Source organism: Sebastes fasciatus, chromosome 11 (assembly GCF_043250625.1).
Source record: "Sebastes fasciatus isolate fSebFas1 chromosome 11, fSebFas1.pri, whole genome shotgun sequence".
In the NCBI taxonomy this organism is placed as follows: domain Eukaryota; kingdom Metazoa; phylum Chordata; class Actinopteri; order Perciformes; family Sebastidae; genus Sebastes; species Sebastes fasciatus.
Window position 1 is genome coordinate 27,550,716 of NC_133805.1, and position 17,495 is coordinate 27,568,210.

Sequence of the window (17,495 nt, forward strand, 5' to 3'; positions counted from 1 at the left end):
CTTCTTCAGCTTTATGCACAGATCAAGTTTATCAATAAAGCATTGGAACCTTTTTCTCTACTGCAGGACAAAAAGGGCTTTTTGTGATGTTATTTCACAGAGCGTCAGTCAGAGGAGTCCATGATGGTCGCTTCAGTAATACTGTCTTCAATTGGGATCTCTGGAGGCTACAGATGCAGAGTTAGAACGGAGGAGAAGTCGTTATGCCTACAAAAAATATGTACAACAGGTTAATGGATTCATCCATGAAGTAAAGCATCTGGTGATTGATGAGTAAAGCTAAACGTTTCCTTTTTTTTTTTTTTCGCTTGATGAATCGCTGCTGCAGGCACTGAGCACCACGGTGCAAAAAAATTAAATAAAACACCACACAGACGCACCTTCCAACTCCTCATCTGATGATTTGTAGATTTCCTTTTTTGAACGTAACTTGAGAGGAGAAGTCGGCGGTGGATATGAGTCTCCCTTGTTAAAAGAGCATCCGTGCTACACAGAGGCCAGAGAGTTCAGTGCTTCAGGACCCCCCGGCTGCCACAGTGACATTGGAGGGACGGGTGAGCTACACCCAACACCTATCAACAGTATAAACCGTCCCTGGAAGTTTTATTGTTTTACAACATTGAATCAAAGTAGATTTAATTTGGCTTTTGTTTTACACTGATCAACAGACATTATTACATTCATTAGAAATATAAAATCTAGGGCTGTCAAAGTTAACGCGATAAGAACGCGTTAACTTTAACGCCACTAATTTCTTTAACGCAACTGATACTTTGGAGGTAAGAGTGAAGATACTGGCGTCATATGAAAACCTAAGGAATTCAATGGTACCAACCATGTCATACTAGCTTGTCGCGAACGACGCTAAATAACGCCCCAAACTTCAGCTACAATTTGGCAAGGAAAAACTGGCATGGCCATTTTCAAAGGGGTCCCTTGACCTCTGACCTCAAGATATGTGAATGTAAATGGGTTCTATGGATACCCACAAGTCTCCCCTTTACAGACATGCCCACTTTATGATAATCACATGCAGTTTGGGGCAAGTCATAGTCAAGTCAGCACACTGACACACTGACAGCTGTTGTTGCCTGTTGGGCTGCAGTTTGCCATGTTATGATTTGAGCATATTTGTTATGCTAAATGCAGTACCTCTGAGGGTTTCTGGACAATATCTGTCATTGTTTTGTGTTGATAATTAATTTCCAATAATAAATATATACATACATTTGCATAAAGCAGCATATTTGTCCACTCCCGTATTGATAAGAGTATTAAATACTTAACAACTTCCCCTTTAAGGTACATTTTGAACAGATAAAAAATGTGCTATTAATCGCTATTAATCATGGACAATCATGCGATTAATCGCGATTAAATATTTTAATCGATTGACAGCCCTAGTAAAATGATGATTGTGTAGCTATTCGCCCTCTCCAAGTCAGTAATTATTAGCTGCACCTTTGGCAGAGATGGATCTGGATCTCCGCTTTCATCCGTTGCAGAAAGTGGTTTAGTTCTCGACTGTCTTACTGTAAATAGACAAATTCATAGTGAATTAGTCCTAACTAAAAAACACACGGCTGACCAGGAAACCACATGAAACCGCTCAGCTCTCTTCACTCAGAGTCAGAAAATAGAATTTAACTATTACAAGGATAATTTACCGGGAAGATTCAGTGTGTAGCAAAGAGTGTAACAATACAAAAAAATCTCTCCGGAGCAGAAAAAGTCAATGCACTGACGAATTCCTCTCTGCTGCTTTGTGTTCTATAAATATATAAATAATTCATATGACTCTGTAGAGATCCATAGAGTCTTTTCAAATCAAATCTACTTTAATTCAATGTTGTAAAAAACAGTAAAACATAAAAACTTTCTGGGGGAGGTTAAGACTTTTTATAGGCACTGTAACGCCACACTGGGGTCAGACGTTATGATCTCTGGTGTTCATTTCATGCTCCGAGCACCTCAAATGAACACCAGAGATCAGGAGTACCTGTTAGGTGACGTTCAGCTACACAGGACACATGATCCTGCTCGGAGCTTCCTCAGGCCGCAGGCGGCCTCTGGAGCAGAACAGACGGCGGTTGGATGCATAGGTTTGACTTGAGGAATGCTACCCCGCCCTGGCACGCCACAGTTTTCGGGCTCTTTTGAAGTGCAAATGGTTGAAGGGAGACGATGGAGGACCGGGCTGTGAGGTGACGTCAGAAAGTAAAAGATGTTTAGAGGTGAAGACTCGGAACTTGGACTAGGAGATGATCTCCAGGATGTAGAAGACCAGCTCCATGACCACCGGGCCCTCACTCTGCTGACACGCGCCGCCGTGGATGACGGGGATCAGAGCGCTGTCCAGATCGCTCAGGTACTGAGGCAGGAGAGGCTGGCCGTTACTTCCTGCCAGGTAACCCACCTGCAACAGTGAAGACCGAGGTTAACTTTAGACAACAGTACTTCTCAATAAGGAAGAGAATACTGTACTTCAGATGGCTTTTAGAGAAAGAGACTCAATTAGTGATTATTATAATTTATCTACAGAAGATGTCAAAAATGAACACTGTAGATGAACCAAATGAACTGTCAATCAGAACAGCTGCAAAACGCACAGTATTACATTTTTATTGATAGGAAACAGAGACAACTGCATTCATACAGCTGAAACATGTTTTATAACAACTGGCACTTGTATTCTTATGATTTTTCTTGATATTGTAACTTTATATTTTGTGGCTTATACACTTACTTGCCTTTGTATTTTATATATTATCAGTCTCTTATCTCTCCCTTTTTCTTTTCTTCCACCAGCAAAGCACTTTGTTTTAAAAATTATATTTTAGAAAATGACATAAATAAAGTTTGTGTGCTTGTTTGATTATCATAATTAGAATAATTGCATTTTATATAGATCAAATGATCAATAAACAAATTGCTTCAGCACTAAATAACAACTCCAATCACACACAAACACCCTCTCACGCTCTTGGTTATTGTCCCTATAGTTTCTTTACAGTCTGACCATAATGTCTCCGTAACATCTGAATTGTCCCACCTGGTCGGAGTCTAGTGTGACCCTCAGTCCCAGTTTGGCCATGCCGTCCTCCTTCAGCAGCTTCAGGTGCGGACAAAGCGCCATGCAGAAAGCTCTCGCCACGTTCTCCGTTAGCCGGCTGTGGTCGGCCGGGTCGCTCAGGCCGTTGGGTTGATCTTCACTCTGGAGGAAAAACACCTGAGAAACAGAAACACACTCATATTGTTATTGCTTTTTAACACATAAACACAGACAGCTCCTATGCTGTGACTTTTTAAGGAAATTTGTTGACATACTATAATATGATTTTTTTTCATGACATTTTTCAACAAATTATACTGTTAGAAAGTGTTTCATGTCTGCCATAAGCCTGATGAGCTCTGAGAGGAGCCATAGGCTCACCTGTGCAAATTAGAGGCAACGAGGCACAGGTGAGCGCAATCTGCGCACAAGACAGTTACTATATTCTGTTCACATCAGAATTTAATTTGGTCCCAGTTAGAAGAAGACGAGACGTTCGAACCGGCAGCCACACGGTGTTAAGTTTTAAAAAATACTAACATTTTACCCTGTGAGACTTGTGTGGTCCCTTGATTTTCTTACAGATAGTAAAATGAGCATTACGAGTGTCAGCTGTGTTGTACCTCTGTCCAGCGGATGACTTTTCCGTTGGCTTTGAACTCCGAGCCGTGGAAGATCTTGACGCTGGTGATGGACTCCATAGTCTTCCCATCGATCGGACTGATGACACTAAATAACCAGAACACACAAAACAACAGTGTTTAATTAAACTGAGTTTACAGAGGAATGTTACTGGGTCTTGAGGTGGGGAAAAGACGGTACAGATTTCTCTGAATATCGATACTTGCTCCCATTCACACATGAGACCATGCAGGATATGTTTAGATTGCATGTGTGAAAGGGACTTGAGTTATCTGGTGAAACACGGGTTAAAGCAGCTGCTGTATAGAGAATATTCTGCTAATGACGTGATTTAGTATCTGCTGAAAGGCCTCAATGATATCTAATATTGAAAAGTCACATTCAAATTTGCAGATTTTATCAAGACTGCTGTAAAATTGATTGCGTTGGTCTGTATCTGAAAGCCACGTCAAACCACATCATTCCACCCTGCTAAGATTTCCCTGCAGAGGGTTTCCCCAGGCATGCATAATGAGTTTTTATAGCAAAGCAGTAAAAGCAGCAGTTGGGAAGCTATCAGTTCAATTGTCCGTGACATATATGCATCTCCTCCAGCTCCCTCCCCTCTTCTGTTCACCAGGATTTTCTCTTCCCGACTCACCCCTTGTTGAAGTTGTGGTCGTCCTCCGTCCACTGGATGTGGACGAGCTCCTGGTTTTCCTCCTGGTCGGCTTTACCGCACGTGATGGTGAAGTCCTTCATGTCCCTCAGGGCTTGCCGTAGAGAGTCCATGGTCTCAGCTGTGATCTGGATCATCACACCATCTAATGGTGGAAGAAGAAATTAAGATCCATTATCAGGATTCGTGCTGAAACAAATAGTACTCTCATCTGTGAGTCGATTTACAGAAAATTACTCAACAATTTCAATAAACAATTATTCGTTCAAACGGGGAATGAAGTTTACTTCATGAGGAGTGTGATGATGCTGTTAGTTGGAGACAATTTTATAGAAAGCTTGTTAAAAATTGGAGGTGTGCAGACGGAAAGACGTGAGCATTTACCAGGCAAATGAAAAAAAATTCTTGGTGGAAATTATGGGAAGTGTAGCATTCAACATTTTTGGAGGTTGAGCTAACCAGGAACCAAAAGTCAGGACATCTCAGCTTCTACTGCACATATTTTCACCATTATTAAAAAGTCTATCTCTTGTGAGACCCAAAAACGTTATGGAGGTACAATACAAAATCTCTGGAGAACCTCTTTCAGTCATGTTTCAAGCACAAATGCTTCAATCTCCCTTTAAGGTACATTTTGAACAGATAAAAAAATGTGTGATTAATTTAAGATTAACTATGGCCAATCATGCGATTAAATATTTTAATCTATTGACAGCCCTAGTAATTTTATATCATGATAGTCAATTTACTACAAGATATATGTCTGTTTTTTGGGGTATTCCAGTGTATTAAATACCTGGAAAATCAAGATACTTCAGCACATTGATGATTAAATCACAAAAGATTCAAATATTTCCATCTTTTTCATTGGTTTGCAATATTTCCCTCAACAGCCTAATACACGTGAGAAATAGCTATGAAATAACCGTATCGCAAAATCAGATTTTATATCTTCATATCTCCAACTCTCTATCTGCAGCACTCATCATGAATTTGTGCCAACATGGGCATCATTCTTTGTGTATTGAGACCTTTGTGAGGTTTCTTCATACAAATACTCTCAACCAATATTTCAGCATTTTTAACAGCCTTTGTCGCATTTCTCACCTTCCACAATGCTGGTTTTGGCTAAGAAGCCCGACGAGGCTTTCAAAGCACCACTGAACACAAAGAAGCAGGCTCCAGTAACTGTAGAAAAAAATAAACACAAATTTAATTCAACTCCATGATTCAACAACTGATCCGAGGTCAGATTATTATTTTGAGGCAAATAGACAGGACAGGAGAAATAATAGCAGACAGTCAGGAGGAGGATGTTCAGGCAAACAGAGAGCTCCAGACAACAAGCTGGACATAAAACCAGACAGAGAAGAGAGAGAGAGAGAGATAAGAGGAAATGTAATGAATCTGTTTCTGCGTCAGCACCTTTGCGAGGCTGGTGATGGATGCTGATGGCCTGCGTCTGGTAGTTCCCGTCATCGTTCTGGACACACACAAGGTGGGAGTCGGCCCGGTCGTTGAAACACGCCCCCATGGCCAGCACGTGTTCGTTGGACTTGTTCATGGCCTTCATTAGCTGCAAGGACACATAATATCCATGTCTAATTAAGATGCCCTTTGGGCGTGTGAGCTGAGGAAAATGGGCTTAACAGAGGCTGCCTGGTTAAGCCTAATTGCAGTCGGCTTTGTGGGTGAAGTCCTCGAGTTAAAATGAGAATGGCGTCGAGATGACAGATTGTGAAGAAAGACATTGACATGGGTGGGTATCAATAGTTGAAAGATCCCACATATTAATTCTTCTAAGTCCCCTGCCTCTGACTCTCTTTGAAGCCGTCCTTTGCAAATCAGAAATAAAAGTGAAAATCTGGAGGGCTTTAACCACTTGCTGCGCTTTACTCACCTGCAAGCTGTTGAGAAACGGTCCGCACTTCACATTACTGGGTTCCCATCTGTTACTGCATCAGCAGCCAAACGCTACAACCAGCACCGCGGCTCGCTTTCTTTCTCAGCCAAATTGTGCCGTTGTGTGTATCACTTCTTTTGGTCGGACATTCATTCACACCCTCGAGGCAGCGGCGTTATAACAAGTCGGCAGCCCACGCCTAATGTTCAGCTGCAGGGACCCTGGAGGGTTTGTCACACATCACCTACACAGAGTGAACATGTGTGTGTGTGTGTTGATGTTCAGGGAGCTTAATAGGAGCCTCATCCACGGATGTCATTAGTCTGATGGAGGGTTTCATTTTATTACAAAAATGATGATTTTGGGGGAGAAAAAAAAGCTCAAATATGCAACATGAGACGCAGATCTGCTCTCGCTCCATGTCTACAATCTGTTTTTATGTCGAAATGTTTGAACTGCAAGCTTCTGCAGCTTTAGGGTGCTTAAAAAAAACCAAGTATGGCAGGTGTGAAAGCTGTCAATCACACTTCGGCTTGAACTAAGCAACCGGACCAAGACCACGTGAAAGGATGGCCTCGCGCCGCTTCCAATCAGACTCTGAGCACAGAGCTGAGCACAGTTCCAGAGGGGCCAACAAAACATTTCACTGTAAAAGATATGTTGAGTATGAAACACATAAACTTGAAACTTTTTTAGGACAGTATATATGTGATTTTAGCATTATTTAATAAATTGACTATCTTTGGGTTTTGGACTGTTGGTTGGACAAAACAAACTATCTGATAATGCTTGCCGAGCTCTGGGAAATTACAATTGTTATTTTTTTTTAAACAATTTTAGGACATTTTATGGACTAAATACTCGTTGACTGCACCTAGCAGCGGGCAATACGGATAAAATCCTCGATCACAGTAGTGAAGTAAATTCATATCATGATAGTCAATTTTCTGGAAAATCTATTGAGAAACTGTTTATGCACAGAATAACCAGATGCAGGACACTCACCTCATTGTAACGATTACTGGGGATCTTAATGCTCGTCTTCCTCACCTCCATGTCCACAACAAGACCCTTCACCACCGGTAGCGTGTACTGGTAGTTACGGAAGTCCTACGACAGGGACGGAAAAAAGATCAAGATAGGAAAATTATCTTTTTAAACTAATTTATTTATCTGCAATGTAAGATTAAATAAGTGACGTCCGGGTTTGACTACACACAGAATGCACCACATTTTGGGAAAATGTATTTAAGGCTAATGTTATTTTTCCAACAACATAAAGCAAAGTTCTTTAACCCTAAAAATAAATAATAACATAGCAAAGGAAGAGAAAAACAAAGCAACTTACTGCCAGCAGATTCATGATAGTGTGACCGGTCTCGCCAAAGAGGGGTTTTCTGAAGCGAACACTGAACAGCGGACACGGATAAACTGCAAAACAAAATGTTTAGTTGTTGATAAATCCACAATAGAATTGTATTACTGCTAAAATGTTGTTATCTGTGATTGTTAATGTCAGGGCGACTTATTTTCCATTAATCAAGTGTCTCATTCAGTTCCGGTTCCTCAGCAAAATGATGCCAGTTTGGAAATAATTTTAACATTTTGGGTTCACCCTTGGTTATAACAAAGTTACAGAATGTGGTCACAGAAAAGGATGTTTTGATTTATTTTTATTTATGGTCTTTGTTGCTGTTTCAGTAATCCTCCTTGTTTGTTTTTATTTAGATTTATTTGGTAACTTCATCAGTCTTGGTTCTGGGTGTATTTTTGTTCAGTAGGTGTTTCCAGGCTTTTTCATGTTTTTATTAACTGCACAACTTGTGTTTCCTGTGTTTTCCATCCTCTTCACTCATAAATGCAAATGAACTGAACGAGAGACCCCCCACACACACACATTAAAAACAGTGAACTGTGCCTGCAGCTAGGAGGAACGCTCCTAATCCACAAGTGAAAAATAAGGCTGTTTTTTTCTCCAGCAACCAAAGCTCCTTAGATAACTATTTTTAGCCTTATCTCAGCAAACAGCTGGAAATAAGATCTCGCCACAAACTCTCATTAGCAATAAAAAACAATCTCAGCCTCAATCTGCAGTTCAGTGGGGATCCCGTACGCTGACGAGCTAAGCGAACTCCTGCTGGTCACTGCTTAAAGTAAGAGGTGACGCCGTGGAGAGCTATGCTGTTTGTGTGGTGGATTAATTTCATGGTGATGGTAACATTTTGTGTTTAAGAGCCTCAACTGTATGCGGCTTTGTTAATGTATTCTATCCGAGCTCGCTGGAAGCAGGCAAGAGGCTTAGCAGAGCCAGGCAGCGCTCCGTGCTGGCAGTTCTGGATGTGGGAGGAGGAGGCTCTCTGATAAAGCCCCTCACAAGACGTCCTGGTTCATGTGAGAAGCTGAGAAACGTACGAGAGCGGGCTGGTTTGGTCTGCAGGCTTCTTCTGACAACTGACAAACTAAGCTCTCTACATCAAACTGGATCTTAATATTTTACCTCTGGCTGTCAAAGTTAACACGTTAATAATGCGTTAACACAAGTTTGTTTTAACGGCGCTAATTTCTTTAACGCATTAGCGCAACCTGCAATTTTCAGGTTGTAGCGGGCTCAGTTTTAAAGCTAGAGTGAAGATACTGGCATCATATGAAACTAAAAAACCTAAGGAATCCATTGGCACCAACCATGTCATACTACTCCATTATCAAAAGGGGTCCCTTGACCTCTGACCTCAAAATATGTGAAAGTTATGAATAGACAGATTTTCTCTAAATACACCTGAAAACCATCTACATTTTTATGACCATTGGAGAAAAGAATTATCTGCTTATGAAGATCATGTGATATGATGGAAAGCTCCAGTACAGCTACTAAATGGAACTTGAGGTGAGACTGTCTTGTCAACTGCTGTTCCAAGGTCAAGAATAAACTTTGAAACTCAGTTTTTGTTTCATGGACTGATTCTGTTAATGTATCGTCTTTGTGTGTGTATAGATTTTTTTGCATTTTCTTTATGAATAATGAAACTAAATGTGAACTTAAACTGGATGACAATACTTTAAAATATCATTAAATCATTAAATTATAATTATTCCCCTATCACTATTGCCATAGAGTGTGAACCCCAGTAGTCTTAACTCACATCGGTACTCTGCGCCTAGCCGCAGCATGAGGCGGATGGGGAAGACCTTGGCCCATGGCGTTTCCCACTTCTGTATCAGGATGCCGAAGAGGTAAGGCGGGTTGGGCAACAGCAGGTCCTGCAGCGACTGGAAGGAGGGGCTGATGTAGAGGAAGCCGCCATGCTCCTTACTGCCCAGGAAGCTCTGCGTGAAGAATGAGTGACTCAGGTGGCTCAGCACGTTGCCTTTAGGAGACAAGGAAGAAGGGGAAGGGAGGAGAGGAGAGAGGTTAGTGATATAGGAGATGTGAGGAGGAGGAGGAGGAAGAGGAGGAAGAGGGGTTGGTGAAATAGGAGAAAGAAAGGCACAGCAGGGTAGTGGGGGAGAAAAGAGGAGTAATATAATAGAAGTTTGGGGGAGATAGGAGATGGGAATAAAAATGAAGAGGATGAAAAGGATGAAAATGAACACAAATGAGAAGCAAAGGAGGAAAAAAAGAGACAAACAAGAGTTCTCATCCTCTGAAACGGGAGGTAAACATGAAAGGAAGAGGCTTTCAGTGTATACCTAGGATTACTGTGTGGATAAGGAGCCTTGCATAGTCTGTATGAATTTCTACAACAATGAATAAAAAGGTATCTTGCCTGCTCGCCCTACAGCCTCATATTACCCACAAAGGGTTCATGTTACTAATTATCTACGGGAGGGATCGCTGGCTTTAAATGCCACAGAATGCAATAATGGCATGACAAAAGCTCAGTGGCTGGGACTTGCTACAGCCAGCACTTCTTCCCTAGACCTGACTGGCGGCGAGTTAATCAGGAACGACGCTCACAATATGGCTCCCTTCCACCAGCCTGAAACTGCTCCAGTGTGAATATGAAAAAAGGAAACAGCCTGAGGGGAGCGAGCCGTCAAAGTCACCCGATATTAGCAGATTTTGCGCTGCAGCATACGGAGTTATAAACGCACGACAAGCGTTGGTGAGGTGTCACGCCTGGAGGGAGGCGACCTGACAGCAGGACGCTAATGTTTGGACCATTTTTCATGAAAAAGGCAGAGACACACTTCAGCGGCGATGGACAGCAACCTGGTTCCCAAATAGAGGACGACGAGGTGCACCCGTCGTCTCTACGGAACAAAAAGTAGAGCATGAACATTTTCCCCTTTCATTATACTACTTTATCACTTTAGCTCATTTTTAACTGGGCAGCACCTGACTGAGACAGGTAGACACCTGTGGACAGAACTACTAATGAGCTGCTATCTGCCCCCAGAGGGGCCCACGGTGGAGGTGGACTAATTTCACAGTGTGCCTCCTGGTGGAGCTGTTGATTGCGTTCTTACCACTGAGGGCCTCCTGGTAGAGCTGCACAAAGTGGGTGAAGACGTCTTTCGGGATGGTCTTCTCGTCAGGTAGACACTGGAGCAGAATGACCACCTCTGCCTGGCCGACGGCGTGCATGCCCTTCGTCGTCACGTACCAACACTTCCTGTTTACATCTGTGGGTTGAAAGAACAGAAAACGAGTCTGTCACATCAGACATATAGGAGATAGACACAGAGTTACATCAGAGCCATAAACATTTCCTACGATCCATGATTGTCTCGTGTCTGAATAAACACTTTAATGTCAAAGTCATGACGGCAATCTTACTATTTCAGACTTAGCAGCGCTTTTGTAACGCTTCCAACACAAGTCTGAACTGACTGCTGTCAGATTAACACAACGGCGATACCAGCAACAAGATTACATTTGCTGAGTGAAATTAAATGCACGTCTTGATCCTTAGGTAAACTCTATAAATGTAAACTACTCAAGTATCATCCTCTTTGCACATAGAGCAAAACACACTGTGAATGAACCCATTTTAAGTTGAGGAAATTCTTCTCATGTCAGATCAGTCTTTAAAAGTGATTTTTCTTCCTCCATTGCGCTGCCAAAAAAGCTTATATGTTAAATTTTCATACCTGCTAAGTGCATGGATGAATAAATGAATATCCAGCAAAGCACTTCACATACAGCATGAGATCTAATATGAGTTAAGAGGGCCAACTTAACGTCTTGTAATTCTATCCCTGTGCACAGATTATACAATATGCAGCAGAATTCTCTAATAAATGATCAAATTAATCACAAAACTTGAATTCACTGAGAAATGATCCCTTGCTACATATTCCATAAAGGAATAATAAAAAATAATGGGTTATTAAAAAAAAATTGGCTAAAACTAGGGCTGTCAAAGTTAGTGCGATAATAACGTGTTAACGCATATTAGATTTAATGCCACTAATAACGCATTAATGCAACAACTGATTTCTAGGTCATAACGGGCTTAATTTTAAAGCAAGAGTGAAGATACTGGCATAATATGAAACTATAAAACTTAAGTAAGCCATTGATACCAACCATGTCATACTAGTTTGTCATGAAGGAGGCTAAATAATGCTCCAAACCTGCACTGATTTTGGCGAGGAAAAACTGCCGTGGCCATTTTCAAAGGGTTCCCTTGACCTCTGACCTCAAGATATGTGAATGTAAATGGGTTCTCTGGGTACCCACGAGTCTCCCCTTTACAGACATGCCCACTTTATGATAATCACATGCAGTTTGGGGCAAGTCATAGTCAAGTCAGCACACTGACAGCTGTTGTTGCCTGTTGCGCTTGAGTTTGTCATGTTATGATTTGAGCATATTTGTTATGCTAAATGCAGTACCTGTGAGGGTTTCTGGACAATATTTGTCATTTTTTTGTGTTGTTAATTGATTTCTAATAATGAATATATACATACATTTGCATAAAGCAGCATATTTGTCCACTCCCATGTTGATAAGAGTATTAAATACTTGACAAATCTCCCTTTAAGGTACATTTTGAACAGTTAAAAAAGGTGTAATTTATTTGTGATTAATATATTTATAAATTAAATTATTAAATATTTTAATCGATTGACAGCCCTAACATATACATACATGACATACAAAAAAGAAGAACCTGAATTTTGGCTACTCGGTAATTCACAGACAAAAGCTTAATCAGGCACAATTAAAAATGTATTCAGTACAAATATGTATTTTCCCTTTTCCAACATGAAATCAATAATTTAAAAGCAGAACCACACACTGATTTTTGCTCTCCCAAAAGTAAATTAGCATTTTTTTTAATGAATGCCCTAAAATCACTGCTTTAAATGGTAGAAAGGCACTGACTGGGTTACTCACAGTTGACAAGCTTGACCATGGCAAGCAGGTTAGCGTTGAGCACGAAGACCAGGGGGTCTGGGCCTCCCTCCTCTAGCTGCTGCATGAGGACGATCTCCGACGGCCTCTCCTCCACTGCATAGTCTGCAGGCGGGGTGGAGCAAAAGAAGGAGAGGAGGGTGGAGGGAGGAGCCGAGGTAAAGTTAGATAAACAGACAGGAAAAGCCGAGGATGAGAGAGGGGTGGAGATGCCCGGAGTGAGGATGATAAAAGGAGTCACATGTGAGGTAAGAGGACATGATGATCAGACCTAGATAACAGAAACCCTCCCAGTTCTTTATAACATCACTGCATTCCCATGAACAAATCCCCCCCCCTCCCCTGTTGGCAATGAGTGGTCGAAACATGAGCCGTGATAAAGAGCACATGTAAAATACACTTAACAAGCACAAACACAGCAGCTGACGGAGCAATGAGGAGGCAGCAGAATGGTGAGGATGAGGGCAAGCACCTGTGATGTGGCCTCCCGTACCTCCTTTGACTCCAGTGGAGATGAGGATGGGAGGCAGCCCTTCCTCCGGGATCAGACTGAGGGAGCTGCCCACGGGGCTGCCCACCGGCGCAACAGGGGTATGAGCTGCCTGGGGGTGGAGAGGAGGGGCGGGGGTGTAGGGTGAGATGTACGTTATAACACACAGTGAGATGCAGTATCCAAAAGGGTTTTCATGGCTGTGAGATACATCTGGGTCCTTTTACTTTTATTACTAAAAAAACAATTACTACAATTATTTATTTTTTTTAAAGCTGGGACACAAGATTAATTCTGCAGAGGCCAAATTTATCCTAACTTCTAATTCCTAGTACAAGTGCAACTCACTCACAAACGCTGGACATACATTGATAGCATCTTTTGTTACATTGACAAATGACGTAGAAACGTGTCGTCTCCAAGACCAAAATGAGATTACTTTAGTGATGTCACTTTCCTCAGATTTGATGAAGCTCCTTCAGAGCCACAGAAGATGTCTAAAACTGAAGGAGTGCCGTTTTAATATTCCTACTGGACTGAACTGAATGTTCTCTCACTCTTGCCTTTAAGGGCGCGTTCACAAGCCATAGTCTGTTTGACTCGTCCGAATCAGAGTGAAATTGAAACTTTTTGTTTGTATTCTATTTAGTCTGGTTCGGTTTCACAGTGCACAAATCAAAGCAGACCAAATAAAAAATAATATGTGCTGAGGGGTGACTACGATGGAGCAGGGCCAAACTTTTTCCACATTGACTCGGCACGGATCTACAGTGCACACGAATCCCTTCTCCTCCAGTTTATCTCCAATGATTTTATAAAGTCACTAGGGCTGTCTCGAATACCATATTTCAGGCTGTGAAGCTTCGGTGAAAATTATTCGAAGGTATTCAAAGCTTCGCTTCGCTGCACGGCGCAGCAGGCCGACATGTTCTTCTGTCTGTCCGTCTCCATCTCCCCTGCCACAGTACTGTACACACATGCACCTCTACACACCACAAACAGCGATATCCGTCTTCATGGACTATTTTATGATTTATATATTATTATAACATACTTATATATATATATATAAAAATACAATCAAAACGAAGCATTCGAATACTGATTTGGAGGTCGATTACCATGGCAACTGTCGAAGCTTCGAAGCATTCGGGTCAGCCTATTTTTTATTTAGCATATTCTGTATGTTCTGTTTGGCCCAGATGTCAAGCATCATCAAAACATCGGACTTTTACAGAAGTCCAGGTCAGTCCTCTCCCTCTCATGTTAACCTGTCGTTTACCTGTGTCCATCTCAACAAATGCCCGCCCAGGCAGCCTGCGTTTTGGTTCACTTCCTGAAATCGGGTTGGATTATGTCCTCACCGTAATCGAACCGCACTAGGGTTCGCTGAGACCACCTCTCGCAAGTGGTCCTGGACCAGTTGTTTTGTTCTACACCAGAGTATAATTACTGCGTTCACGACTGACAAAAAAAAAACTGCACCAAAGTTTGATTAAAACTGACTAAAGGTTGGCTTGTGAAAGCAACCCAAGTCTTTTTGTTTGGTACATTATAAGGGGCTAAACTATGAAAACACTAGGAGCCCCTGTGTATCAATGGATCACCACTTTGCCACTGTTACTAATAAACTGGAGAAGTCACTTTACCGTGATTGAAACCTTTGGCAGTAAATTTAAATCCATGTGTTACTGAGTTCATGCCAGTATGACTTTCATGATGTCATGTGAAAGTCAGATTTTATACTCAACTTCTGTCTGCATAGCATCATCAGGTCATCTGAGATAAAGCCATTTAAAAGCTTCAACAATCATTCTGTTCAACAGGCCATGAATCATCCTGAGAGGCAGCATTCAAGTCCAATGAGTGTACAAGCAGCACGGCCACACAAACAATCAGATTCAACTTGCTGTTCTGTTATTTGTTGTGAGGCAAACTTTACCGTATTTTCCATTAAGCATTCAGTCTACTGGGATTTCTAATTCTGATTAAGCAAACAAGGAATGTTTCCTTTAAGCTTACCGCAGTCTGTGACCCAGCCAGTAAACCACCAAGAATCCCACAGAAAGAGTTCTTTGTGGCTTCAGAGTAGCTAATATGACCATAACAAGCTGACCTAATAGCATTAGCTGTGGGGGAATGTTTGTCGTGCCGAGCCTACCTCTGAGGATTCAGACGTGGAGGATTTGTTTGAATACGTGGAGATGGCCAGTGACTGCGAGGGGGCCGGGCTGGAGGTCGGAGGTTTGGGGGACTCTGCTGTGTCTCCGTTAGGTAGCACCCCATCAGCAAACCACACCCTCCTCTGCTCCCGCGTCAGAGTCCCTGAAGGTGAGAGATCCACAGTGAAGCACCACAAGGTTATGAAAACTGTATGCAAATACTTCTTTAAAAAGTAGTGGGGACAGAATGTCACTGCAGGTGAAAAATAAAGTGCCAAGAGCATTTTTATTCTTGGTAAAGGTTGTACCCTCGTTGCCAGCCTGTTTCAGGACTCCAACGGGCACCATGACGGTAGGAGGAGGCGAGCTGAGCACCCCAGAGGCCTGGGCCTGCTGCAAAGGGGGGATGGTGGAGCAGTACTCCGCTGGGTTGTTGGGATTCGGACTCTGGTTGCATCCAGTGGCCGGAGTTTCCCATGATTGAGCTGACAGAGAGAGACCGAAAACACCATCAGGAAAAATGTGTAACTAGTCTAAAAACTACACATCAAATCCTACATGTAAACAGGTGATACATGTTTGAGATGGGGAACTGTGCTTTTCGAAAAAAAAAAAAGCCAAATCTATAAAAAGACAAATATTGGTAATAAAATTATGGCTTACCTTATACACATTTTCCACAAGTTTATTGCATTTTAAAGCCAATGTCAGTGAATATTAATAGTAATCCCATACAGTGTTATATCTCTAAAGATTAACAGTGTTTTTTCCTCAGCAGACAACTGGATTTGTCATAGTATGACAAGCACCGGTGTAACTCATTTCATTAACGAGGGCTCTGTTCCAGTAAGTGGCCCAGCAAGCCGTAGCAGCTAATTAATGTTATTAACTACACCTGTGCTTTTCCTGCTATTACAGGTCAAGATCTCTGCTGTGAAAAAGGCCTATTTATACAGTATCTGTGCCCCATTACCACACTGCATACAGTATAACACTCTACATATATACAATAATCATAACACTGCTGCACTTTCCTGTTAAAAACAATTCCTTTCTGTCAAGAGAAAGAGAGTTGAACAACCAGTCATACTGTACGTTGAGTTTTAATACAGAGTCTGAAACTAGCGTCACTGCCAACAATTTACCTGCATTTGTTGGGTGGCAGCTGCTAATTTCAGACCGTGTAATAACCGGTTCCTAATTGTGCGATTGCTTGGCATCAGGCATTGGCATCTCATGCCTCTGTGACTATCGATTCCTCTGTATTGATGCTCTCCGACAGTTACACACACACACAATGACGTAGCGCAATACACACGCTGTATCACGTTTCTCAAAAGCGTTGCACTACTACTAAAGCTGAGGGGAAAGCAGCCTATTTTTCCCTGAAAATGCTACACTGTGAACAACAAATCCGTGTCTAAATCAGCAGGAGGAGAGTTAGTAACGTTTCCTGTTAGCAGCCGAGAAGCAGCACAGTCTTGCTTGGCTAAAAAACAGAGCTACTAATGTTTACGGAGGCTCCATTGAGTTACATTATGATGCATTCATGTATTCACAGTAAAAATGACTATAGGGCGAAGGTAAATTCTAACTTTATCGTGATGTGTTCAAATGTAATCTCGTAAAATTAAGTTTTTGGCGAGAAACTTGAATAAATACAGTAGTTTGAAGGAGATGTTTTAACACCAATATAAGAGAGATATTAGAGAGGGAATTATGACCTGTTTAAGTTCCTAACACTAGCTCTAAGCAGCTTACAATACATCATTAAAACTACTAATGGAAAGATACTGTACTATATTAAATAGCAAATATTTTAATAATCATAATCATTTGAATTGTATCTTTTTTATGCAAATAACCACTGTAGATGACAATAACACACACAGTACTGTGTACTACAGTACCCTCCCACCTCCAGAAGCTAACTCTGGAATTTAACATGCATATAATGTTTTTTTATGTAAAATATATTGAACATTGAATGACACAAGATCTAAAATGTTATTCCTTCATTTAGTGCATAGATTTCAAAAGTGGCAGATAAAGTATAAAGTAAAAAATGTATTCGTAAACCATTATTTGAACCTTTTCTGCTTTCTCTCCATCACATTTTGAATGATTTAAGTCCATTTAAATGGAGCAGAATCCTCAGTTGCATTTACATACATACATACATACATATAAATGCAACATATAAGTTGGAAAGAACTAACTTTCTACT

The 17,495-nt window shown here is 41.5% G+C and overlaps 1 protein-coding gene across 2 annotated transcripts in view; it reads right to left on the reverse strand.

The window, feature by feature from the left end:
* Nucleotides 1–274: 274 nt before the first annotated feature.
* The window catches only part of zfyve9a (zinc finger, FYVE domain containing 9a), a 34,497-nt gene continuing 17,276 nt past the window's right edge, over nt 275–17,495 (reverse strand). The window contains exons 6-19 of one of the 2 annotated variants that reach the window (XM_074651978.1): nt 15,577–15,753; nt 15,268–15,431; nt 13,110–13,218; nt 12,599–12,721; nt 10,723–10,878; nt 9,396–9,620; nt 7,604–7,686; nt 7,261–7,365; nt 5,778–5,928; nt 5,460–5,540; nt 4,335–4,497; nt 3,676–3,781; nt 3,053–3,229; nt 275–2,416 (exon numbers count right to left, since the gene is read on the reverse strand). In XM_074651978.1, the coding sequence (XP_074508079.1) occupies nt 2,255–2,416; nt 3,053–3,229; nt 3,676–3,781; nt 4,335–4,497; nt 5,460–5,540; nt 5,778–5,928; nt 7,261–7,365; nt 7,604–7,686; nt 9,396–9,620; nt 10,723–10,878; nt 12,599–12,721; nt 13,110–13,218; nt 15,268–15,431; nt 15,577–15,753 (1,982 nt within the window). In that variant the 3' untranslated portion in view covers nt 275–2,254. Of the gene's footprint in view, nt 2,417–3,052; nt 3,230–3,675; nt 3,782–4,334; nt 4,498–5,459; nt 5,541–5,777; nt 5,929–7,260; nt 7,366–7,603; nt 7,687–9,395; nt 9,621–10,722; nt 10,879–12,598; nt 12,722–13,088; nt 13,219–15,267; nt 15,432–15,576; nt 15,754–17,495 lie in introns of both variants that reach the window. The other variant, XM_074651977.1, reaches the window with a different exon arrangement.